The sequence below is a fragment of the Haliaeetus albicilla genome, chromosome 4 (assembly GCF_947461875.1).
Source record: "Haliaeetus albicilla chromosome 4, bHalAlb1.1, whole genome shotgun sequence".
Lineage (NCBI taxonomy): Eukaryota > Metazoa > Chordata > Aves > Accipitriformes > Accipitridae > Haliaeetus > Haliaeetus albicilla.
This window is the reverse complement of record NC_091486.1, coordinates 22992649-23020485: the sequence shown is the minus strand read 5'-3', so window position 1 is coordinate 23020485 and position 27837 is coordinate 22992649. Positions and strand designations below refer to the sequence as shown.

General features: G+C 38.4%; 1 protein-coding gene across 4 annotated transcripts; it reads right to left on the bottom strand.

Annotated features, from left to right (window-relative positions):
• PPIG (peptidylprolyl isomerase G) lies at positions 1-27770 on the bottom strand. Of its 4 annotated transcripts, none has more exons than XM_069781357.1 (14): positions 27517-27770; positions 22354-22431; positions 18897-18976; positions 18712-18786; positions 16363-16470; positions 15807-15851; positions 13759-13846; positions 12591-12620; positions 12361-12500; positions 4369-4573; positions 3153-3320; positions 2550-2634; positions 1574-1710; positions 1-1276 (listed from the first exon to the last, which is right to left on the bottom strand). In XM_069781357.1, exons 3-14 carry the CDS (start codon positions 18955-18957, stop codon positions 157-159), a joined length of 2262 nt encoding a protein of 753 aa, XP_069637458.1. In that variant the 5' UTR covers positions 18958-18976; positions 22354-22431; positions 27517-27770; the 3' UTR covers positions 1-156. The 4 variants fall into 4 exon arrangements, with proteins under 4 accessions (XP_069637458.1, XP_069637457.1, XP_069637456.1 ...); XM_069781356.1 differs by having other exon boundaries at positions 22367-22431; XM_069781355.1 differs by lacking the exon at positions 22354-22431.
• Between the last annotated feature and the right edge of the window lie 67 nt (positions 27771-27837).

The window sequence follows — 27837 nt, the reverse complement described above, 5'->3', positions numbered from 1 at the left end:
TTCATTTTTCATTTCAAGTTTATTAAAACTTTAGCAGTACAAATGATCCAGGTTTTAGATTATCAAAAGACCAAACTGAAGTCCACATCTTAAAAAAAGGCGTTCCCCAAAATGTCTCTAAAACTTTGAGACAATGGAAACATTAAGTCCACGAACTCATCCGTGCCTGTCGTCATCTGTTCCAGGACTTGTTTCATGATCAGACTTTTTATCCTTACTAGGGGCATGATCTCTTTCCTGACTCTTCGATTTTTGGTTTATTTCTTTTTCTGCTGAGGAACTGGTCTTTTCCTTTTCTTTACTGCTGCGTGAATATGATTTTTTTGATTCTCTCTCCTTGCTACTTGGTCTCTTTTTTGAGTCTGGACTTCTATCCTGATCTCTACTAGACTTCTTATCTTTACTGGATTCAGGACTGCTACTTTCACGGCTTTTTGAACGTCTCTTCCTTTGGCTTTCAGTATCATTCCTCTTATATGAGCTTCTACTTTCTCTGTTTGAATACCTCTCTCTGTTTCTGCTTTGACTTTCTTCCCTCTCTGAGCTCCTTGAGTCTCTTCTCCTCCTATTTTCTCTTCCTCTGTATTTATCTGGTGTACCTCTCCTTTCTCTGCTTCTTGATCTTCCTCTTCTTCTTGTTTCTCTATCTCTATTCCTTGAATAGTCTTTACTTCTACTACGATCTCTGTCTCTGCTTCTCGATCTTCCTCTCCTACCCCTATCTCGGCTTTTGCTTCGATCCCTTGTTCTACTGCTGGAACTATGTTTTCTTCTAGCATGCTCACGCTCTCTGCTTCTTGACTTACGTTTCTCCCTGTCTTTACTCTTCCTATGGTCTTGTTCATTACTTCTCGAGCCTGCTCTTTTACTTCTCTCCTTGCTCCTACTTCTGTCTTTATCTCTCCCTCTAGAATCATAGCGCTTTTCTTTTTCTCTACCTTTCTCATGGTCTCTCTCTTTGCTTCGTGATCTTACTCTCTTTTCATCATGTCTACTGTGCTTAGAGTCTCTTTCTTTACTTTTTGATTTCTCTCGGCTTTTACTATGGCTTCTAGATTTAGCTCTTTTCTTGGCCTTGCTTTTGTTATGCTTGTCATCTTTTTCTGAATTCCTTCTTGTCTCCCTGTCTTTACTGCTGGATTTGTGATCTTTTTTCTTCTCTTTTTCCCCTCTTCTGCTTGGACTTTCAGAAACTTGTCTGTGGTCTGATGTTTTTCTCTCTTTTCCTCTTCCTGGACTTTTTTGATTATCTTTCTTGTTTTCATTTATTTCACTCCTTGGAGAGAGAAAGATATGATTTTTTAAATATTTTGAATCCCCTGCACTCTGAAAAATTAAGTCAGAAGTGAGACAGCTTCACAATTAAAACTTCAATTACATTAGATCATCTATATTAATAACTATATATTTACAGTAGCATTATTAAAATCAGACACAGTTAAGTAAAGGGATAACCAAGTCAGCGGCCTGTTTTTTTGGAAGTAACTGTAATTGAAAATCTAAGACGACAGGTATTACTTTTCATATATACAAAAAACTTCAATGCATATACTCCAGAAAGAAATAATCTTACTTGTCCCCTTTTATCCATCTTTCTCCACTAGACACTCTCATTCTTTGAGCTCTTTGCATTTCTTGCCTCCAATGTGGAGGAGTTTCACTGCGTCGAAATCGATCTCTTGACCTGGATCTGGAAGGTGTCCGGTAACGCTTGATGGGAAAAAGAGAAAATAGGGTGTAAGTTTGAATTGCACATGCTGTGATAGCTAAGCAAAATTTTTATCCTTGACGGTTGATTGTACATAGCACCCACCATGACACTTCACATGTATATACCAAGTTTACACTGACAAGTTATTAACTTACTGAAAAATATATCTGACATTCAGCTAAATCAGGAATACAAAATGTCTGATCAAATAACTATTTTTAAAGTAACTTTATTTCAGGATTTTTGTACTCTGCTGAGAGGTCTTCTCCTGTTGCTTTTAATTAGCACAATTGCAACTCACTGTTCTAACAATGAAAATTCCTCTGAGGTTTGACAAGCAACATGAAAACAATACTTCACACGTTTTCTTGTAAGGTTTTTACTAAGAAATTGAGGGATAGAGACTTCCATTACTAAAAGCATTTGCTACAAGCAGTGCATAGCATATGGCTTCACAAAATCAGAAGACCCAATGTAACAGCTCCCCCCAGCCAAAAAGAGAAGTCTTCCCCACATTCCTGGCACTCATGTCGTACTGGTTCTGGTGGTCACGAGAACCCTTGTTGAGCTAATTCCATTCACGAATTCACAAAATACTGCAGCAACACAAAAGAAGCATTTTTTGTGTGTGTGTCCCCAAATAAACTCAGTGTGCAAACAGGAAATTAATTTTTCTTGTCTTCCTTCAAACCTCAGTCCCCAAATCAATTATGATGCACCATAAATCCTTTTTTTTTTTTTTTTAATCAACCATCCTAATGAAAATGATTAGTAACACCAGCAGTAGGACTCTGCTACCACCTTGTTTATTTTGGGGAACAGATTGTAAACATTTTACCCTTGGTCCTCTTCCTTTTATCTTCCTTCCGGATCTGGTCACTAACAGCCTCCTCTGGTATGTTGACTGTGAATTTGATAGATTACTAAAAATAAATTTTAAAAAGTGACATTGTTTATAACATCAAAGAAAGAAGCAAAAATAAAAGCAATTTTAAAACCTCTTCAGAAATTAAACTCAATGAAAACACACACTTCTTTTTTCTTATCAGTGCAGACAGTAACAATCACACAGTAAAAACTTCAGATTTTGTGACCACAAAATATTTTACAAGATTTCCAGGTTTTTCCATTTTTGAGAGAAGAATAAATTATAGATTCAGACTGGACAGTTCCAATAAATTCTAAATGAAACTGCAATGCATTTTACTTTCTTTTTCTTCAATCAGTCACTTTAAATTTTTCATTCACTAAAAGATTAAGCCTTTGCTCTAGGACAAAGACAACAGTTGCCAATAAACTGAAAAATCCATTTTTCATCCAGCAGTGCTCAACACATGGAACTGTTTAATAGGGAAAGGACTCACTGAACATTGGAGTCCCAAAACAGTAATATGACCATACTACTGTCAGCGCCTAGTCAGACTCAAAACAGATACATTACCTTTCTCTTTCCTTCTCTCTGCTTTTCCTCTCTTTTTCTTTCTCATCTACTTTAGGAGGACTTTTTCTCATCAGGAACCGGTTTTCAGGTACAGGAGGAATTTCTTCAGGACGGACAGTAGATAATGGCTGTGCTTCAGGGTTTTCATCTTCACTTTCACTGGATGAGCTTTATTTTTGTATAAAAAAATATTTATACTTGAAGTGAGTGATTTGGATGAGAGAAGACCTTTCAATCTATTTAAGTAATTCAGAAATTCTCTTAATTCAATACACAATGATACCACAAGAAACTCAGGAAACAGAGCTATTTCAGAAGCAACTTTTTTTTCCCCTATGATACCTTTGCTCCAAAACGTACAACTGCAGTAGACTTCTGACCAACATATTTTATCTATGAACTCCAATAGTGCAACACTGAACATATATTTACTCTCTAGTTAGACACAGCTTTTTTTCGTTTTTAAATTATTTTCTTTTAAAAACACCATCAGGGGAGTCAAATTCAGATTTTACACTAGCATATATAACTGGCTACAAACTATTGTAACTCCAAGCAGTTTGTATTAACAAACTTGTGTGAAATAGGCTTAGTCTCACAGAAACAATGTTGAGGCAGCATTGCCCTAAGTGAACATTTCTTACGTTTTACTGCTAGCTTAGAAAAATGTGACTTGCACTGACACAACTTGTATCTCATATGGAACTATAAGCAAAATTATTGCATTAGAAATAACACTTTCAGAAGCAAGAGTGCTTTTTGAGTTTTATTATCTTCCAGCGAAACTGCAAGACTTCTGGCATATCAGACAGAAATAATGTTAAGTATGTCAATTTATTAATTTTTTGTTTAGCTTTGCTTTTATTCCTGTGTACTACATTCTTGTAGGTCCCACTGCATATAATTTAAATTGAATTGCACAAAAGTGAATTTAGGGAAACAAACTATCACCACCCATTTCAAACCAAGCACTCCTGCAACTTTTCAAGCCAAATATACGTAAGTCATAGTCCATTCCTTCACTCCTTTATGAGCTGCAGGAAGTATGCACTGGACACTGTCCTTTGCCATCACATCAGAAAAATTTAAGCTTGTATATTGAAACTGATTGTCTCCCAAACTTCAAAATACCTGCTTCACTAGTTGTGTAGTTATAGGACAAGAAAATGGTACTGTATGGTGTACATGTAACAAAACAAAACATCACAAAATTGACCTTTTCTTGCTTTTCTTTCGCTTTTTCTTTTCTTTCTTATGTTTCTTGGAATTTTTCTTGTGTTTCTTTTTTCGTTTTTTAGATTTTTCTTCTGAAGCACTCTCGGAATCCGATGATGAATCAGAAGATGATTCTGAATCACTTGAACTTTCTGAGTCACTGGATGAGGAAGACGACTTGTGTCTTTTCTTTTCTTCTTTCTTGGCTTTAAGTCAGAATGGCAAAGACATATTTTAGTATCAAACACTTTTAAATAAATCTCAGAAAAAACAACTTATCTAGTATCTGCCTGAGCTTCTTATAATTGTGTCATGAGACTACTTCATCAAAGTACTTAAGAACAAACCGAAATTTTGGAGAAAACACTGTTTCTCCCAAGTACAATAAAGGATATGTCTAGAATTATATAAGAAATTTCCATTAAATGAAGCTCCAAAGTATCAAATTTATACTGTCAAGAACCTGTAGAACTGTGTAAGTTTTCAGATTATGTTTTATACAACATAAGCTACATATGAAGAATTATTTAAAATTTATTTAGAAAGTATTTATTAAAAAAAAAATTTCTTTGGCTTCAGGTTTAACCTGACTTCATATTAAAATCTATTCAAATCACAAACAAGAGCAGTTTTGAAAAAGAAAATAAGTAGCACAGACTAAACTGGTTACTCATTGCATTTTGCTCAGAGGGAAGATTCAAATAACCAACCTTCCTGCTAAGTGAAACCATGCTCAGAGAACAGTCCTAATCCTCCAGCTCATCATGTGTTGTTTGGTTTTTTGTTTGTTTTGGATTTTTTTTGTTTTTAACAGAAAGATACAAATAACTTTTTAACCACCTAGTATGAAAAGGAACCCTGCTAAAAGAGCAGACTAGTCCTTAATTACATATTTCACGATTTCTTGTGTGGCTGCTAGAGCTGCAAATCAACAATTTACTGGCAATCTGATATTAGTCTGACAGGAAATAATCCAAGAACACATACACCTTTTTATGCCCTTTAACTAATCTGAGACGTACTTACACTATTAAAAGTGATGGAAGTATTATTTCAGAGTCACGCTAATTTAAAAAAAAAACCACAATAAAAAATGTACCATAGAAACTTCACTAAAGGAGGTCTAGGCTTCTGAGCTATGACACTTCAGGTAGATCAGTTAAATGGTATTAATACTCTTCAAATGGGTTATGAAATTCATATCAGGCTATTGTCCAGAAAATTAAAAGCTCTATGCAGAAAATCCAGAAGATCACACTGGTTGTCATCTGACTGCTGTAGCTGACTTTTCTAATTAGCATCAATTATTATTTTACTTTGCCATTACAAATTGCAAAGATAGCCCATCATTCACTACACAACACACTACAGCCACAGACAGAAGAAACAGAACCTTCACCACTAAACAGAAGAAAAATATACCAAAAATAAATACTGATGTCCAAACAGCCTCATCACAGCAAACAATCCATATTTTAGGAGAACGCCTGTTAAGACCTTAGAACAGGCTTCAGATCAGACACAGAAAAAAATTTTAGAATTGCGTGAGGATCCTAGCTGAAAGTATTAGCCTCTTTTGCAAACCTTTTAATAGCTTGCTCTATCCAAAGAGTTCATAGTTTACAGAGATATTATCTGACCTACATCAACATACAAGCAGTTTAAATGCAACCTCCCACCCCCTGCTCTTCTGCACAAAACAGGTAAGGGAAAACATTAGGCACCAAAGACAGGATTATTGACTAAGCAGCCTGTCTGCATCTGAAAACTATTCAGACACAGAGGACACATTTTCACATATCAGAAAACATAAAAATGTCTCCCTGAATAGCCTAAGTTTTTTTTCTTTTCTATTAAAGATGGGAGAAATTCAGTTGTTCAGTCTAGCCAAGCATTTCTTCTATTGCCTTCCACTTGTGCCCAACAAGATGATACAATTTGTACTTGGCTATTGTGTATCAGTCATTGTTATAAAATAATTTAAGGCAAGTAATTAGACTAACTCATTTAAAAAAAAAACAAAAACCAAACACGAAGATATGTTATGATAACTTTCCTATTAGATGATTTTTGTCCTTGCTCTGCAGAAAGAAAGTCCTTTGGGGTATTACAGTAACTCAAGTGTCAGAAGAGAAAAGATTTCAAGAAATTCAAAGAATTACAGGTTATTAACCCGCTTTTTACTTATTAACAGCCTTGATTTTGTACATATGGATAGGAAGAAAAATTCCACTTCAGAATTCCCTGCTAGCAATCTCTGATCATATACCACACTTACAGGCGTCCAGAAAAAAAGTTCAAGTGGCAGCAGTACTAAATACTAAGAAGTATCTATTAACAGCTATTCAACTTCTAGCATGCACTTATTGGGAAAAGAAATTCTTTTAATTCTCTGTAAACAGATTAGAGACCTGAAGGGGGGGCAGGGAAGGTGATACTCATATAGAGAACTCGAGGCAAACACTTCTATTAAGAGTAGATCTGGTAACAACTCTTCTGAAAACACAAGTGGCTATTTAATGGAACAGTGTATCAATTTTTGGAATTGCCAATATTAGATCCTCCAACTGTTTAGCGGGTATTACTGAGTTGACTGACTCCTTAGAGATAGCAGTAGGTATCTGTAACTACAGTCATGTGAGCTCAATGTGGAAATTCTCAAATTCAACACTAACTTGATCTCATTTTTGCAAACTGCATGATGGGAGGTAGTAGTTTTTCAAGGATGACCAAAAGCAAAAAAAAAACTTACATAAAACTCCTTGCTAAACTGGTCACAGAAGAGAATAAAAATGAGTCTTGGGGATGATGAGTCCTAGTATAATACTTAGGGATGTATTATTTGTAATAATAAGCTAGTACTTTCTACCAACTTAACAGGAAAATAAATTCTCATTTGGGCGAGAATGATAAAAATCAGTGAGGACAGATCATAGTTGCCCAAAACACATTCCTGGTTGCACTTCAGGCAGCTTCTTTATGACAGATGATATGTTGTGGGAACTTCAAACTGCCTCTTGGAAATTGGACATAGCTGGATATGCTTTAGAGTAGCAAAGTTAAGTGTGGATGTATCATACCAACTGCAGAGACAGGCAGTTACAGGTTCCTAATGGAGAAGAGAGTCAGCATGTCTCAGAAAAGCAACAGCTAAGCTCTCATTCATAGCCTCATCTCTTACTATTAACTTTTGTTCTGTATATAGTTATTGAATGCAAACCAGTGAAATCTCAAATATATGAAGTTGCCATATTTTACTCCCATCTATCCATCTTCTCGGCTACCATGTTTTGCCTGGAAGACCTTCAGGCTGTAGACTGTGATGCATTGAAGTTCTAGATCTATCAGCAGCCTTCAGTATTGTTCCAATGCTTTCATGACAATATCCATAATGACAGCTAAGGCAGTACCGTCCTTTACCTTCAGCAAAGTATTAGCTGGTAGCATTAGATCACCTATGTAAGCCATCACCTCTTTTGTAGCAATCCAGTATCCTACTCTGTCAGGTCTCCCATTCAGAATGCAGATATATACAGTGGTGAAAAATTTCCTCTTCACAGTGATGCAGAACACTTGCTTACAAAAGAGTAAGACAAGCAGTCTCCACATCTCAGCTTGTTATGGACTGTAGCAAGTCTTACATTAGCCCCATGATATCAGACCCCTGGACCTGAAATGAAGAAATGACCTGGCCAGAAAGCAGTTGGGCTCAGGCCAAAAGTCAGAACAGGTGATCTCATCTTGTAATTCACACCAGTGACACTCAAATGGTTACCTTATATCAAGTCCAATAACCTGTTAGACTACAGCAGTCTCCAAAAAGAGGGTGCCTTTACTTCAGGAAATTTAGACAGAAATTTTCCCTGATAATTTTTTCCAGCATTTAATCATCCTGCTGTTCAGAATATCAGGTCTTTTCTTCTATTTTGCACACATCTTGCTTCAATTATTTGCCATGGGTTCCTATTATGTCCTTCACTGGCTGATTAAGGACCCACTGTTTCTTACAATGAAAGTTATGCACAGTAATCAAGTCCTTAGAGATATGCATTAGGGAACACTACCATACTTGATTCTTGCTGATCAGATTACATTGTTACTGTGAGAAGTCCTGTATCACAAATGCCTGTGGACATAGATGTTTTTGTAGACAAGCAACCTACCACACAACTCCAACAGCAGAGGAGGGGGGTGGGGGAAGAAGAGGAGAGGAAAAACAAGCCATCCCCAGCTTCGCTTTGAACAGTTTCAGCTAAAGCCAAACCAGTTTATAACTACTGGTCAGTTCACTAGGAAAAAAAAATTTAAAAAAAATTGGAAAAGTCTGCAGCAACCGTTCATAGCAACCAGCTTGTGGAAAGGGAGATAATGATGTGTAACAAGCTTGCAGAACAAATGAACATTCTAGGGGTTGAATGAGTAAGAAAGAGGAAAGGGAGGATACACAAATCAAAAATCCAGGTAAGATATGACTTACCAGAATCACCACTTTCATAAAATATCTATATTTCATAATCTAGAGCAGTCTTAAGATTCCTGAATGTGTAACTTTGTGCTCTGTATCAGTGCTTGATAATTTGTAGATACCTTTTTTCTTTAAAAAAAAGAAATTTTCGTGACAGAATGACCTAACTACAATATTGTTCTTTGACGAATTATGAAGGCCTAATCTGCCTTAATTGCAGAAAGCACATTTTTACGAGCAGTGATTCCACAGGAACATCTATACTTCAATGAAGATCATGAATCAAGCCTAGCACTGCTCTGTGCAGAATCCCCTAGAAACACAATTTTCATGAGAAATCTTCATTAGAGGTTCTTGCTAAAAGCTGCCCAATGCACAAAGCCATTTAATTTTTTTGTTTGTTTTTGAATCAGAATGTCAGTTGTTTACATTCTTTAAAACATCCCAGATACACCTTTAATTAACCAAAGTCATGATCTCAAACAATGCAGCCAGACTTGTTTACTAGACCCCCTACTGCAAAACTTTGTCAATTGGTATCAAACTCCCATTTGTCTTTAAGAAAATGAATATTATTTTACTTGTTCCATAGTTTTTCTTGAGAATTATATTCATTTAGCTAGTCCATAATATCCTTCCTTAATACTGGCTTAATACTTAGCTTTCTTCTCTTTTTTTTTCCCTCCAGCATTCAGGCTTTTCCCTGCAACTTGAAGATTTTCTAAAAATAATACCACTTGCCCAGAGAGATTCTTCTTTTATAATTTAGTACATCTCATTCATTTTCACTAACTCCTCCAACTTTAAGGAATAAAAAGAAAAGAAAAAAAAACAACAAAGGAAAAGATGACAAACATTCTACTTTTCTAGGTGATCACCCTCTCAAATTCCACATAAAAGCTTCTGATCTAGGCCTCTGCAATATTATAATTGTGATCACTGTATCATTCAATTCACATAGCATCCAGTTAAGTTAGCTCAGTCAAGTCATCCTTCACTCATCCCTAAATAAATCAAATTCTCCTATACAAAGAGATAGAATTGCTTCCTTTATAAAGCGCTTCATCTGGATATTCATCACGATACCCAAAAATCTGATTGCCTTTCCTCAACTTTAACCTAAGAGAGAAACATTCATACCAGGGACCTAACATCTACTGTGATTCCTTCCGCTAGTGCCATCTTGGCTTCCCTGCTAAAACCAAGAAGTATCAGTTCTATTTTCATTCAGTAAAGACTTGTCTAATTCCTTCCTTTGTGTTGCATACCAGACAAGCTTAAACAATAAATATTTTAGTTTAAGTCTCCCTTGCTATCATAACGTAACTTCCCACAGAAATTTGCCATTACACTTTCCTCACTGGCAACCTCTTTATTCCTTTGTCTTAACAGCAAATTCTTAGAAGCAGTCTCCTCTTGTAACTGCCTCATATTTCACAGTATCAGTTCCCTTTTGCCTCCCATAGTAATGTGCTAAAACCAGTTCCACTGTTGGATGACTCTCTGTTGATGATCTTCCATGACACTGCTCACCTCCCAGAAACTGCTCCTCCTATCTAGATTCCTTGGCCTCTTCATATATTGACAGGTCTAAGGGCCTCTCCTGCTCCACTTGTCAGCTTTGGAATGCAGCTTGGCAAATTTCCTTCTGCTGATGTGATGATGAACTGTTCCTCCTATCTCCACTGCCTCAGGTCAGCACAGCTCATCAGTGGTTCCATGTTGTGCATTTAGCAAACAGTTCCAGCCATACTATCATCTCTCACAGTACTAGTGGATTTCCCCTTGCAGGTCCTACAGCCAGCCTTTCCCCTTCAATAGTGGGATCCTCCATGCACCAGGATCTCCATCATGGTCTGTCAGGCAGCACCTTCACCAGGCTGGCTCTGCATTAGTGCCCATTAGGGCCCACGTCTCCCCGCACTCAGCTCTGCCCTCCACCTGCCCGATCCTGATGCCTAAGGCCTTTTGTTCTCCAAACATTCCTGCTGCCCACCATTATCTAGTACTGTGCCTCATAGTCAGTTGAGTGGGCTATCCCATTGCCCTGGCATCAACTTCCCTCTGCGGCATGCCAGACCAGCTACAGGAAGCAGAGTCTCCAGGATCCCAGCAGTACTGGGGCAAAGAGGTACAAGGGCACAGACAAATGGGTAGGACCAGGCAGTCAGATCTTTCCAGACGCCTGTTCTCTTTTAGAAATTAAATGAAAACAACATTTTGTATTTATTTTATTCACTATTTTGATGACAAGTACTTTAAAGCCCTGCCTAATGGCTTTAAGTCATCAGACTGCTCAGTGACAAAACTTTCATTTAGTCATTCAATTTCAAGTGTTCCAGAGTTGACTAAAAAGGGAGCACGGCAAACCAAGGAAGACATATATACAGAGTAGGTATCTCGCCCACTAGCTTCACCCATTCTGTATATGTATTGTTTTATTTTCTAATCTACACCACCTGTGCATTTTCTAACAGATATCATGCTCCCAAGTACTGTCCAGAAAAACTAAATTATTTCCTAACATGCAGGGTGACTTATGAGTTAATCTAGGAAGTTCTAGGATCTTTGAGAAGTCAGAAGCCATAACAAAACTTTGCCTGGAATTCTGAGGTATTGAAGAGATCACTTCAGACTCCAAAGTAATTCTGCTAGACATCACAACAGGTGAACACAGAACTGCATCAAAAAGGAGAGGAAAAACTAAGCAGCTCAAATTTGAATGCCTGTATTTTCTTTCCTTAGGCCAAAGAAACCTTTATTCTTGTCTTGTGCTTGAATATTCTTGGTGCAACCCTTCACAGTACATATCAGCAGAAGGTGCTATGTATGAATGAAAAAGCATGATCCCTATCATAGTTCCTACCAAACATGCATTCTGGGTTTCCTCCAATGAGATTCTCCAGAGTGACAGCAACATCTTAGATTGAGCCTTATTTTTTAAAAGAAGCAGAATCACATCTCCAATACTATGTTCAGCTCTGGAATGGCAGAGCAGGGCATCCCTTCCAGAAAGAAAGGCAGGTCCTGTCATATTCCTGTTTAAGAATATAGTTTATAGTAAGTTAAAAAGGATATCTGCTAAAGGGCAGTTTCAGGCTTTTCTACTCTAAGTGCCTGTTCTGAAGATTTACCCAAAAGAAATTTGAATAAGTTCAATACCTGAAAAAAAAGCAGCAGTTATAAAATAAAGTCAGACTGCCATCAATCTTCTTAACATAGCACTCTACTTTCTATGTGACAAACGCTTGCCAGCTTTGTACTGAAATTTAGCTAGTATAAGGAAATCCAAGACAGGAGAAGCTTTGAAGAAAGCATGTATGATATTTCTTTAACATCTTCTGTATCAAAACCTTTTAAGTTTTTTTGAAGACAAACTGTACTGCAATATTATTCACCTTTTCACCAACTGCCCCTCCATCCATCACAAGTAAGTTTCTAAACATTTTTATAAGCAAGCAACAGGGAAGAAAATGAGCAAAATTACCTCATAGTTTGCACCTACGTAAATGTACAGTTCAACTTTACCTTTGGATTTTGGAATTAACTCTCCACAACTCAGTATGCGTACTTCAGCATATGGTTTACTAGATGCATCTGTTTTCTGGTTTTCTATTTCTCTCACAACTTCCTGACCTGAGATGACTTGTCCAAAAACAACATGATGTCTAAAGAATTTAAACAAAAGTAAGAATTCTTAGTACTTAATTTTCTCAAGGCAGCTCCCAAACAAACATAAGAAGATAAGAGATATTTACCCATCTAAGTGAGGTGTAGGTTTAGTTGTTCTGTTGTTTCCAGATTTTAATTTAAAGAGAAAAACAAAGTCAGTATTAGTGGAAAGCAGTCAGCATTTGAAGCATATCATATACACATAGGAAGGTGAAAGTTATTTTGAGTGAACTAATAAAATTGAACAAAACCAATGCATATTATTCTAAGTTTGTGTGCAATTAAAAGTATTTATTATTTTATACATTAAACTACCTATTCAATTCCTTGCTTTGATTATCACATTTTATTGAACAAAAAAAAGTGCACATAAGTTTTTAGACGGCATCCTCATATAGGATATAGTAAGTGTTCTATTTAATAAATTATATAAATACTACCAGGAACAGATATAAAAATTAAGGCAACTGTCTCAGAGCATAGAAAACTGCAAATAACCTTCTATACATTAGAAAATAATCAGAAGTCAAAGGAAGAAAAAATATCCGTAAGTAGAGATTATTTGATATAGAAGTAGAACTGACTTTCTCTCAGCTTTCCCCTATACTAGCATTACTAAGGCATACAGATGTCAGCCATGGCAGAAGTAAAAAAATGGGTTTATAGTAAAGAACAGTCAGAAATCTCAAAATAAGGGTCTAATGCTAACTGACATCCACAACTCACCATGTTAATTAAGGTCATGAAACATGGGTAGGAGTGATGTATTTCAAGAATGTTTTCTGTAGATAAATTAGATTTAAGAAGAGTCTACTGCAATGTATTTTAAAAATTTAAGTTTTAAATTGTAAATGAGACTGCACTGGAAAGTTATTCTGTGACAAAAAAACCCCTCTGCTACTTTTGAGAACCCCCAGAGCTGTTTTGCTTCCTTCCCGACAACACTTGTTAGAAGAAAGCAATAAGAGTTCTACAAGGAACTAAAAGGTTTGCTTTACTGCCCAGGTTAGAACACAGCTACTGAAAACTACCAAAAGCTCTTTTGCACAGTCAATAAGCACTAAACACAAAAGTGATAAAAATAGTCAGGCTCTCTAAACAGTCCATTAGGAAAATGGCTATTTCCATGCAACTTTGTGAAAAAACATCAATTCTGGGTTTGCACAGGAGCTAGTCTTCAATACTTAAAAGGATCACCTTTACAGCTTACAAATGGCAAACAACACACACATTTCAGGACAGTACAATACTTACATAAAGAACTGTGAACCATTTGTATCTTTCCCTCGATTGGCCATTGAAAGGAGAAATTCTTTGTTGTGCTTTACAGCAAAGCTTTCATCTAAGGAAAGTGTTTTCAGTTACTTTAATTATACCACATATGCTTAGATAAATGCTATAATCTAAGTAAACTCATCCTTATTAAATAAATCTGCTAGCCACTTCAGTAAAAATTTGGATTAAAAATAGATTCAAAATAATAGCTATTTTTTAATATATTATTCCTTCCATTCTAAATAATGCATTTTAGTAAGGAGAAATATGAATTAATGGTTTATAGCCTGAGGAAAAAACCAAAATTTAGTATTCTTGTTGAAGAGATTTGTTTCCGACCAACATTAGCAGAGACCTCATCATTCTAAGTTGTTGCTCTTTCTATTCTGCACATACTGATCATTGTCTCTTTGGAGCAGAAGTTTTTTAGCTGTGCATTAAGAAACCCCTCATATTCACGCGGTTTTGTTATTATTTTTTAATACACATGGATATCCAGTTTGATAGCAATCCCAAACAACTTGTGTTGGTCTGTCAGACACACAGATGAACTTACCAAGCTGGCTATTAAGAAACTAAGTTTAACTCAAATGAATCCTACTTCTGATGTGCAAATCACTGTTAACAGTTCAAACTAAACCCCAATGGAACTGTGAAATGTAATCACTATTCTTCATTTAAGACATCTGTAAGAGACCACCCTGTCTCCCTCCTCTCCCAAAGCAGCATAAAGGCTCTTGGGGGATCCAAACTCTTCAGACAAAGTTTGCTCAGTATTGTTTAGATACAGATGGCAAGAGCAAGCATTAACAAAGAAGAAAAGTACGCTATCTGTAAGGCCATGGTTTCACATCACACTGTGTCACTGGCAGTGAAAGGGACAGGCCCACTCACTCTCCAGTCACCTGTGAAATTGCTATCTGGCATAGCATCAAGTGTCAATCTAATCCTACAGTGAGCTGCTTAAGGGATCCAGAAAAGCAAAAACTCCCATGAATTCAGTTTCACTGTGGCTGAGCTGAACAGCCAGTTTGCAGCTGCCAGAAGGTAGGTAGAGGTTTTGCTCTTTCTTCCATCTCCCCCAACCATACATTTCCTCAAACCCAGCTACTCATTTGTGTTGGTTCTGATGCTTGCCAAATTATTGAATTGGGTCCACTCACTAATATGGAAATAAATACATTTTTCTGCTGCAGTAGTCTTTGGGCATTTTAGCAAGCTGAATCAGCTGAAAGTTTGATCTGAATGAGTCAGTGCAAGAAAAGACCTCCTCCCTCTTTTGGCAGTTGCAAACTGTTGATTCGACTCAAGGTCTGATTAAAAATTGCAGCCTGGCCCTACTAAAGTGGTGAATAATTCTTTTGATTGTTTGCTGCAAGCTCATATAAGAACCAATATTAAAAGAAAAGTGTCAGGGAGGAGGCAGGAGCATAACCACTCCTGCTGGTGGCAGCTAACCATCACATGGGTTTAGATGTAATACAAAAACTGCCTCGAGAAACACAGCATCTCTCCACTACATTCTGGACAAACACAGGCTGAGAAATACACTGGAATGCATAAGAGGTACTTCTGCAACGCTGACTGAAGAAAAACCAGGACTGTGAGAAAACTGATAGCCTCTTTATCATTAATTCCTCTTGAGTTCAGGAAAGCAGGGCTTTCTGCTTTCTTTTAAATAAATATTTGCAAGGAAACCTGACCCCATCGTGCTTTTCTCCTTTTCACTGGAAGAAAAGACAATCCCCAACTTTTAGCTAGCTGCTTGTTTAAAAACAGTTATAAAAATGTAAATCTGGTAAAATGGACAAACACAAAGGAGTTCGGTTTTAATTTTTCATTAATTAATTACTTCCATATCTTAAAAGTAAAATAAAATAACCTAAACTGGACTGTCAAAGGCCTCTAAGACCAGACAAAATCTTAACAAAAGCAATGGAGTTTAGGTTTAGAGAACAGAGACTACAGAACGTAAAGGTGATTGCTTATAGTAACACCAAAACAGAGCAGACTGATAAAACTCTTACCTTCAAAAAAGCCACCATAAATGGATTCTCCTCCCCTGCCATTTCCTTGAAAGAGGAAAAGTGACAGTTACAACTTAAAATAGTGATTAAGAGAGTCACATTATGTGGAAGGTGCTTCATAATATGAAATACTGATCCAACTGCACCCAGATCACTGACATTATTCTTCAAGATATGTACAGAAGATCAAGACGCATCTTCGTAGTCCCAAAGCAAACTTGGAAAACAAGAAAGTATTCTCCTATAGTCTCCCTTTGTTCTTCATTTCCCAGCAGCAGATATAATATTTTACCCTCACATTTAAACCTTTCAATAGAAAGTACTTAGTACTCTGAGTACTGAGATAACGGAGCAAAATGTGTGTTTGTGTGCGCATGCACACATATAAATTTATATGTTTGTATGTAAGTTTTCATGTAACGGTTCTTATGCAGAAAAAAGGGAAGAAAGCAGTGGAATCACAGAATAATTAATATAACTAAACAATGCTACAGAGAACTCCTGCAATATTCTATTACATAAGCATTAAAGTTTTCTTCAAAGACTCACATCATACCTTCACTGAAGTCACCTCCTTGGATCATAAAATCTTTCACAACCCTGTGAAACAGACAACTTTTGTAATGCAATGGCTTTTGGGTGGATTTTCCTGTACCCTTTTCACCTAAAGGAAAAGAGGAAGAACAACAACAACAACAAAAAAAAAAATTACTCTCTGCACCTGTAGAATCCCCACTACAAAAAAGTGTTATGTAAGCACTTAATCAAAATGATCTACTAAGCTCTGAAAAATTATCTTGTGAGGCAGACCCATACCTGTAATACTAATGAGAAACTAGCATTTAAGAAAGCAGAGCAGAAACTGCCTTCTGTCTCTACAGTTATACCAGAAGAACTCCTTACTGACATTAATATACAACTCTGGTCTCTTCCATGCAGATTGACTGAAATTAAACAGACAGTTTAGGTTTAAGATAACTGGCATTTCTCAGAAGCACGCAAGAAACACTCAGATCTTCAGTTACAACACGGCAAGGTTAAGGTACCATAGACGCAAGGGGAAGGAGAAGTAATATCATTCCCTCCCCCACTCATGATTACAACTGCCATCTTCCTCCCTTGCATCAGCTCAGGTGCTCAAGACCCATAAGCAGACTCTGCTTCAGGTACAACACTATCTACTTTCCCTGCTACCCTCAAATAGATAAGGTCTCTGCTGAATTAGCAAGATGAATGGCTCATGGTGGGTCCTGTGAATGGCAGAGCCAACCTCATGGTAACAGTAAGATAATCAGTGGGAGTATGTTGGAAGGAAAAGGTATCTTCCCCTCAATGCTGGCAAACCATTAGACTTTATCTTCCTATAATCTTATTCTGAGCTATTAAACTGGCAGCTTTTGTCACAGGCAGTTGCCTCTGAACTTACCTGTAACAGACTGGTGCCTCCATATGGAGCTGACTAGCTAGAAAAAAGACTTTTGATAGGAACTTTGATAAACGTGAAGCTGTATCTGTTCCACTAACTTGGCATATGCCTAACATAGGTATGCCAGGAAAACACGGAGCTGTTGATCTCTGTTTTAAAAAGACAGCATATACTTTTCAAAACTGCCTGAAAAAATGAGTAAGGAAAACAAATAAAATCAAAATTTGAATTAACTTGCTGATGATCAATATCGTAAAGACCCCACCCATATATTTTCCTCACTGTTCTAAAATACGTTAAAGCTGCGAAGTAGTTCAGCATCCGAACTTGATTTTGAATGTCAGCAACTAAGCGTGAACTTAGTAGTACTTGTTCTTGACCTGAAATGCTGTTGAAAGATGTCAAGCCAAAAACTTAAAGCAGCAGAATGGAATAACACCTTTATGCAATAAATCTGACTTTTGGGCAGTTGACAGCAGATCAAGAATGCCATGGTCACATGATAACAAACATATACCTATTAAAAAGAATCACTTTAAGGTTCAGATTTTTAAACAAATTTTGATAATATGATTTTGTGCCAGTAAACCTAACGTCAGATCAGATAATACCTACATTCCTGCAGACATCATGAATGGTGCACTAAGTGTTCTAGCTAACTTGACATGAATGTAATTATGCACCCACACCTGATTCAGATCATATTAGTACTGCTGAGTGCTTCAGTATTAACAGCTACAGAGCCTTGACCTGAAAAACAACAGAGCTGGAAGGAAAGGAAGCAGAAAATGCTGAAGACAGAAAGCATGTATGGTATCCATGTATTCACAAAATTATTCTTGTGATAATAAATTTAAGTTTTGCTAAACTGTCAGCATTTTCAGCAAAAGCATGCAGTCCACAGGACAGTAATTCTGTTTGCAAATGCTTCCAGGAAAGAATCTTCTCAGTATTTTGTTCGAGAAATAATCTGAATTTCAATAGGAATGGAAATCACCATTCTCCATCAATGAAGGAAAATTAAAATGAAAAAAACCCACCAACCCCAACAAAAAACAAACCCAAACAACCTAAACAACTAATGAATACCCGCAATACCTTTCAAATACCTCAAAGTATCGTAAGACTGAAAAGTAAGGCTGCATGGTTGACCTCTTATTGGCTACCTTTCAAGACTGGATGATGTTATATAATGTGAACAGTAATATCTATGCTAGTAGCAGAAAATCAGCTTACTGTGTCTGTATTTAAAGTTGATTAGTATATAGTCCCTGCAACATACTAAGCCAAAGCTACAACTGCTTTGACTCTACATCAGATGTATATGAGAAATCAGCTAATCTCTAGAGATACCAAGAACCAATGTTTTACATACTTATTTTTATATGTAAGAAAATGGCAGGAAAAATAACACAGACATCAAACTAGCTAAAATTGTATTACATTAAAAATCATAAACAAAATTAAAGATCTACAAACCTGTGCAAAGGCAACGAAAATTCTCACATGTCTTTGGACACACATCTGAAAACAGTTCGAAGACCACTCTTCCAGCTAGGAAAAAAAGAAAGCCATATTTATTATGAAGTTAACTGGTATTTGTATTATTCTTACATATCTTATATGAATATCACGTTACTGAACAGATATTTTAATTTTCTTACCAGGTACATTGTTGATGGCTATGTCAAAAAAGCAACGAGGTCTCTGGACCTTTACTCCCATGGCTTCAAGAGTTTAAATACTGTAAGTAATAAAAAAATTTAGTTTTTCCTTTTGTGTAGTGAAACTATGCGTAAGTCAATGTAGAAGATTTTACAATGACAACAAAAACTGCAGAAAAGCAAACCTTCAGAAAAAACAGAGAGCCAACATAAGTATTTTTAAAGGTTCAGAAAGTATTTTAGGTCATTTTCATGTTTTGTAGACCTGAGTGATTTTATTCATGTTTGCTGCAATAGTATTAAATTTAAAATGAGCGCCATACTTCAGATGAGGAAATACAAAAAGAAAAGATACTGTAAGGTATGGGGATAACAAAGTTTGAAGTCGTCTTGCTATCCAGATGGTATAGGTAATCACTTAAGTTGTCTGCTCCTAGAATTCTATATGCTATGTAAAATTAGCATCAGAGAGGAAAAAAGGAAAAAAATCAGCTTTGAGACCCAACAACTTGAGTGCTCTCAAACAGCTTCTTGCAACTGCCTTTCAACCATTTAAAAAGACGCATTTGCAATCTCTGTTAGGCTCACTGTTAGTGGCTGAGGAGGCTGCCATCTCCACATGCCAACCTGCCCCTCTGGTCAGGGTTATCAGCTTCATATCAGGCCTGTTCTCCTCAGTAATATGTCAGTGGCTACAGTCCACAACCCAGTTCAGTTCACCTCAGTTACTATTAATTACCTGGACCATGAACTACAGCTGCTCAAGAAAGAACACACTGCTAGTCTAGGAGCACAGAAAGGTGAACAGCCCAGGATGGTGAACTTCTTCAACTGCTGTAGGTAAGTAATAATTGTGCAAGTCAAGTAGGCATACTTTCAGAAATACCAGAACTTTTACCACAAATAAAGAGAATAGTCAAAGAGTGGAAAATAACTTATGATGGTTACAACTTGACAAATCACCAACACATTGTCATGCTAAGACTAAACATTCAATTTCTTAGGAATGTATTTCCTGAATTCCTGTCACTGCAGTTATCAGGAGCTGCTCTAATTAGGATCCAAACCATTCTACATGAAAGAAATACAAAGATGTAGCTCTTGCACAATTATTGCCAAGTGAAATTATTTTGGCTTTTTATTGTTTCTTTTCATTTTATGTCATTGCTTATCTCTTCTGAGTCACCATCCCTAGAGGTATTTAAAAGATGTGTAGATACAGTGCCTAGGGACATGGTTTAGTGGTGGACTTCTTACTGTTAGGTTTATGGTTGACTCAATGATCTTAAGGGCCTTTTCCAACCTAAATGATTCTATGATTCTTTATCCAGAATTTCAATGCAACTTTTCCCTTATCTTTGAGTACATAAATCCCTTTATCTTTGTGTAACAAGCAATGTCTTAATCCCATTTGCATCTCCGGCCTTTCAACATTATGTACAATCATGATGTTCTTTTCCTCTTCTGAAGCCCCATCCTCTCTGAATTACTTCAGAGATGGAAAAAAACAATGATGGCAAAAGGACCTGTAAGACTGGAGTACCTTTTCCAGAATTTGGAATATAATCCATAAATTTTCAGTTCTAATCATTTTTATTGCCCGAAAACACTACTCAAAGCTAGCTGACGTACAGCATACATCTCTCCTAGAGCTTCCCTTATAGCTGTGCCACAGAACAGCCTTGAAAAATTCAGTTGTCACCATCTGTCACTCTCAGCTTACAAACAAGAGGCTGTAACAAATCAAAAGACAGTAGTGTAATCACGTCAGTCTATATTCTCTCTATTTGCGCTCAGTGTCACTCCTAACATTTTGCCAAGGTTACGCAGTGAAAATCACAAGAACAATGCAGGACTGATTTAAATTAAACACCACTCAGTAGTTTATCATTCATGTGATTTTTAGCATGAGAAGACTTTGCAAACATGCAAAATCTCACTAGATACCCTCTTAGCTGTGTAATGAATACATTAATTCACACAAGCCAGAGACGTGTCAAAAGCAGCAGGCTTGCCTCAGTCTGCTTGCTCCTCTCCTTGAACTACCATTTCTCTTTTATTAGCACAACAAATTTTGAGGCCAAACAGAGAAACAAATGGAGAAAACACCTGTAGCTGAGAACTTTAATGTTGTCAAGTTAGCAGAAGGCTGACCAGCTCACCACACTGCTGCACAAACTCTGGGGCAGTGCAAGGAAGGTAGCAGCGTGGGCAAGGGAAGGGAGATGAGACAGGTGGGAGGTGACAGACTGCCTTCAGAACTGAGACCCTCTCAGAATAAATGCTACAATAAATATTGTTTGGTGGTAGCACTGAACTGAGACATCTAAGGACCAGTAGTACCACAACTGGTTGATCCATTGTACCCAAACTTTAAACATTTAGCTGTAGTGCTTGAGTGAGGAGGGATTTAACTCCTGCTTTACAGGCAATTGGCTTGAGAAATGTAGAAGTATGCCTTAACATTTATATACAGTACTTTAGCCAAAATAAATGCAAACTATCTTAACATGTGAAACAATTTTTATTTCCAACATTCATAATGATTAAAGCTAAACTGTAAAATAAATGTCAATATACCTACGTCAGTCAATTTTTAACTCTCTTTTGTAGAGAACAGGGTGGGAGAGAGAAGAAAGAAATAAAGAATTCTACCTGAATCCCTACTCTCAGCAACTTTTGCTCAACTTGATGTTTTTCTACCTCTACATGGTCTCATGAACAGTGGAACAAATGAAGTTTAGTCCATGTTCTAAATGCTACCTCCAATGTCCCCTGCACTTTCCCTAAATCCTCCAATAATATCCCCTAAATACCGGCTGCACTTGGTTCTAAATGACAGTTATGTCAACTGCTCGGTATGAACACCCTGACTGGACAAACACCAGGCCAAGTAAATATACCTAACTCTTGAACTGATACTGCCTAGTAAACCAGGCTAAAATATCAGTGACGTTTATCCTACCTACAAGTCAAGTAAGCGTTTCCTCTCCAATATACTTAAGTATCCATTGCACAGTTATTACTTCAGACAGACCTTCTCCTGAAGTGTTACAAGGAAAACTACTGAGTTACAAATAATCCATAAACTATTAATTTCTATTCATGTAGTATTTCATACCAAACACCATCTTGTACATACTGATCATTTAAAACTTGTCTGTATCAAAAGCAAGTACATGGGGTATGAATGTTAAATACAGAACCAACAAAGAACACAATTTGAAAATACCAAGAATAAAGTCAGGAAATTACAAATAAAGCTCAACAGTACTATATGTCTAGTAATAATAGGGCTTACGTGACTTCTGTATTTATCTCTTCAAATTTATTTTCAATTAGAATGTGGATACACTTAATCCACAATACTTTGCGGTTTTTTTTTTTAATTGTGAACTTGATGGAATTTTACTAGTGAAGGGAGGATGATTTTAAAGTCAACCAAAACTATACATACACACTATACATACACACAAAAATGTGCTATGCAGAATGGCGATCTTGAGAAGTCAGCTCACTTCTTCCTTCCAAAACTCTGTAAGAAAGGACAACGTAACAACTCAAGTACTATCCTGAAATGTTCAAGCCATTCATCATTCTCAACCACCTCCTGTTTGAGAAACCTCTTACTAAGTCTAAGTAGAAACTATGCTCCCCCGCCCCACAAAAACCCACCCCAAAACAAACAACCAAAACCAAAAAACCACTTCAGTATATCTAAAAAAGAGGCCTGTTTCTTTTATTTCTGAAAATGGAATTACAGTTCAGCTTAGAGAATATTTGTGTTTACTGACAAATACACCAAAAATATTTAGTCTTGTCAGAGCAGCTGCATCCATAACCAATGCATCACCAGCTGTGTCCATCAGGGTTCACATCCCTTCACACCTCCATCAGCCTTTTTATTTTGTTCAAATACTTGCAGGATAAAACTGGCCAATTCATGGCCAGGCTGCAGACAGCTGTTCTCCTTCAAAATTATCTGTGCCAATGGAAAAAGATAACCGTCCCAAACTTTTCACAAGCATCTCTCTGCCAGAGATTATCACTCATACATGTTGATATGCTTAAAAATACATCTTGGGGAACTATTTTCAAAATCACCTTTGCTAGCAATGATCTGGTAATAATACCGTTTAATATAAACTAGTTTCTTTTGACTGAAACGGTCTAGAAAGCACTCACAGATGCACACCAACTGAAGTATCAACGCGTAGTGCATCTCACAAGAACTGATGGCAAGCAGCAATACAGTAGTATTTCCTAGTTTTATGAGGGGAAAACAAACACCTTTATTTGTAACTATGTTGAACAGGTCATGGGACTACCTATTTGTTTCAGTCCCTGCGCAGGACAGAACAGATTTGGAGCAAAGAAGTATTCAGTAGGAAAAATATATATTGTGTCCTATTCCTTCACTTCTTTCTGTCATCGGCAATCCGCTATTTTAAATTTCTCCTTGACCTTGCCTGAGTATTTGTTTCCTTGCATCAATTTACAATTATCTTCTGCACCGGTCTTCATTCAATGCCCAAATGGAAGTGAACAGTAAAGCGTATAAATTCACATTCCTAGCATTTTGTTTCAGGCCATCTACAAATGCAGGAAGACAAAACTACATTGATTTATACTGCAAAGATAGCCATCTGGAATCTTCAGAACTATATTTTTAAGCAAAACTTTGAGTCCAGAAAATGCAAATGCATGAAGTGAATACTGAATATCACATTCACTAAGGCTGTGGTTCCAGTCACTTGAAGCCAATATAAATGTGGGCTGATACCAGAATGGAGGGCTCATACATCCATGTGTTTAGCTTTCATACATGTGGCCACCTAGCTGCATAAAACTACCTTTCTTCCCCCTCCAAGAAAAGATGTGACAACAGCACATATCAGCTTAAAGTGATATATACTCTAAAAATATTATATGTTCATTCCAGTATGGCTTAAACTGGAAATTAATTTATGATTGTGAAATAAGAGACATGAAAATTTGTTCCTAGTTCTGTTCCTGTGTCAGAGCTTCCAGCCGTGTTAGGATGATACTGAAGGTGCCAACAACAAAAATCCGACCAGACCAACCTTCAATCTCCATCATTTCCTCAGCATTTTCTCCAAACACCACCAACTCCTCCTCTGTGTTTCACCATCAAAAAACTCTGAATTAGCAGCAATGACAACTAAGGAAATCAATTTTTTTTCCACTTTACTAATCAACGCCACAGGATTTTCATTGTCAGCAGATCTAGGAATAAGGTACTACACTTGAACACATATCAGGTTTAGGATGCTGTCTTTGCAATCACGTGGACTTAACACATCCATAAGAAAAGAAGAAAACATTTGCATTCTACGCAGGTCAATGAAATCTATGCAGGAACACTTTCTACTCATCATCAGAAATTGTATGTTATAGGTTTTCAACCTGACTGCCCCTTCTAATGGCATTCAGAGGGAAAAAGCCAACCACAAAAAAGACTTTCAACATTTCTGCAGGCAAAAAGTGATTGACACCACCTTCCATCAGGCCTCCTTCTCTAGAATAATGCTACAAGTATTTTTTGGACAATTGACATAGTATTCCCCTCCCTGCCTCAAAAATAAAAAAAAAAAAAGAAAGAAAGAAAGAAATAAAATCAAATTAAGAGCTACCTGGCAATATCATGGATATAAGGCAAGACCCTACTATCCTCTTAGGGAGACTTAAGAAATTTAAGAAAATGCCATCCTCAGATAGGTCCTGACTAAATATGCAGTACATACTCCTAACACTACTGCACTGCTTAGTTCACTTACATCACCTTCGGTATGATTTTTTGCAATTATTAACATGAATTTTGTCTTCTTGTACTAAAGAGTATAATGAATACACAGCCAGTTATAACATCTCAGCTGGGAGAATGTAACATTCAGCTGAGAAAGTAATAACATTCTCTTAAACTATTTAAACAGAAATACAGTTTCCTACTAGATCATGCCCTTTGTTTTACTTTCCTAGGAAAGAGGCACCTACACTGAAAAAGAGGTTAAAATATCTAACCACACTCTTGTCAATAGCAAGTAAAAAGCTTTGTTTTCAAGTATCTAATTTATGCAGAAAGTACTTCTTTTTTCTGTTAAGATTTGTGAAAAAATACAGGTGTTTTCTCCCAGGTCTGTGCACCAGTAAGTGCCTTCGGTGGTGTTCACTGCTCCCCCAGAAGCAGCAAAGAAATGTGTTCATTTCAATTTTACTATTAGTAACCAGAAAGTGGATTAGCATTAGGTCTGAAACCATGAGTTTATATTTTAAAAATTACAGAATGCTAAGAAAAAGCAAGTTTTAGCATTGTATGAAAGGGGAAAAAGCTTTTAAAGGGTTTAGTGTAATCTCCAAGCCATTTACCCATCAGGATCACAAACTAAATTTCAGAAGCAGCATCCCTTCACACCCTGTTACTGAAGATGAGAATAAGGCAAGATCATGCAACAGTAGGAGACAGTTCTTAATGCTGACCCATATTTGCCAACCATAACCAAAAAAAGCTTGTTCCATCATCTTTTATTCTCACGTTCTCCTCCCTTCTCTACTACTTTAGCTCTAGATCCCTTCCCTGCCTCATCCCAACCTCCTACCTAAACCTCACTCCATTACAAGATGACCAGATTTGCTCCCTGGCACTCACTGACTCTGCTTCCAAATGGAAGATGGCTCCTAAATGCACATGCCATGGAGGAGTGAACTGGTAGTGGAGACATCATGCTGCAGCAGAGTAAAATCCTCCATTGCAGTACATGTTCTTCACTCCAAATTCCCTTATAATCCACAGATTTTCTGAGATACTAAAGGGGAAACAAAAAATAAATCTTCTGATAACAGCTTGATGACTGCTTAGCTAACTTAAAAAAAAAAATATTTCTGTTTCACAGAAGAGGACTGGAAAAATGGTAAGTCTTAATAAGAAATATAGTCTCAAAGGGTGGTCTCAGAGGATTACTGATGTTGGTATCCTTTACATGTTCCCCTTCAGATCTACTTCATATACAGGAAACTAAACTTTTTCTCTCAGAGGATTACTGATGTTGGTATCCTTTATATGTTCCCCTGCAGATCTAACATCATATGCAGGAAACTATACTTTTTCTGAAATCTTTATAAATAATTTTTAAAAACTGATAAATCAAGCTCTGCAAGTTTAGATAAATTAATGCTTCATAAATCATGTGTAATTTCCATATTTTTAATCATATTTTTATCATAGTAGCACCTAAAAATTTGAGTCATGCTGAACCCCAATGCATTAATGAATGGGAACAGTGAAACAAAATGGGGGAAAAAAGATAAAGCAAAAACAAAAAAACCCCCACAAAACCCAAAACACTTATCCCTGTCCAAAAGAGCAGCCCCTTCTGCAGGCAACATAGAACAAAAACATGAAAAATAAAATATTCTCTCAGAAGAAAAGATACATCTTCGAAAATAGACTTTATGCAAAAGAAATGGTCTCATGTTCCTCTCAAAACAGGTCTCAGATGATTACTAAAATATAATTACCTTAACTAGTCAAATATTAGGCAACTATCTGCAAAAGTGACTTCTTTATCATCATGATGGAAGATACTTTCCTAATCGTGACTGAATTGTAAGGCAATATTTAGGACTACAATAGATACTTTGTCCACAGTTTCAATAAACTATTCCTTTTTCTCGTACGCCTCTCTCCTTCAGAGGCTCCTCAGTGACTCAAAAAACAATCCTATATACACAGCAGTTATAGTTAGGTCGTGGCTGCAAACAAAATGAGCCTGGGACTCAGCACTCATAAAAATCTCAGAAGTGCCTTAGGAAACCCTTGAAGGAGAAAGGCAGAGGACCCTCCTGCCAGCCGCGGTAGCTCCTGTAGCCTCCGCTTCTCTAGGAGAGGCCTGCAGAGGGGACGAGAACATGTGGCACGCAGACAGCCCGGTTACTTCGCCTTCTAGGGGAGGAGGGAGGACTCATTCAAACTCCCGAGCAGGCATCGAGCAGCACCGAGGCCGACCAGGGCGCTCGCGGCGGGCTGGCAGACCCACGGCGGGCTGGCAGACCCGCGGCGTGCCCGGCCCGCGGCTCGTTAGGCTGCGGAGAAGCGATACCCGGCCTCCCAGACCCTACCACCTGCCGCAATTTTCGCCAGGCCCCGGCCGCCACTTCACCTACCCCTCCTGCTCCCGCCTGCCTTCGGGCCCCGCTCGCAGCTTCTCACGCACGCCCCTTACTCTCAGGGGCCCCCCTCACCCGGGATGCCCCGGCCGCCCCCTCAGAGCAGCACCGGACGCCCCGGCCCGCCCGCCCTTCGCAGACGGGCCGCCGGGCCTTGCGAGGGGGCGTGTGCGCGCGGGGAGCCGGCGCGGGCGACGGCGACTGCCCCACACCCGCCCCGGAGCGGCGGCCGGGCCCGGGTAGTCCCCTCGGCGGGCCGGGGAGGGGCGGGGGCTCCCACCCCCGTCCGTCAGCGAGGCTTAGGCCCCGCGGCGCTGCGACCTCCACCCCCCCGAGCCCTCGGCGCCTACGCCGCGGCCTGGGCCGCGGCCCTCGCTCGGCCGCATGGCGACCGCGCCGGACCCCGGCTGTGCCCGGCTGCGGCGCCGGCACTCACCCCGCTCGCGGCCCGCGTCGCCCCGCGCTCCTCAGCGCCTCGCCGCCATGTTAGAGCTGGTGCGGCACAGACTGCGTCAGTGGAAGGAAAGGACGGGAGGGGGCGACCCGGGGGGCGGTGCGGGGGGGGGGGAGGGGGGGCGCGGAGACGGGAGAAGCGGCACCCCGGCCCGGGAAGGGTGAGGGGGGTCGCCAGCCGCGGTACAGCCCGGGGGGGAGGCGGCGGGGGCCGCTCGGAAGGAGCCGCCGCGGTTGGGGGAGGGGGGCTGCCCGCCTCCTCGAGCTCGTCAGAGGCGCTCCGCCCCCTCCCGCCGCCCGGCCT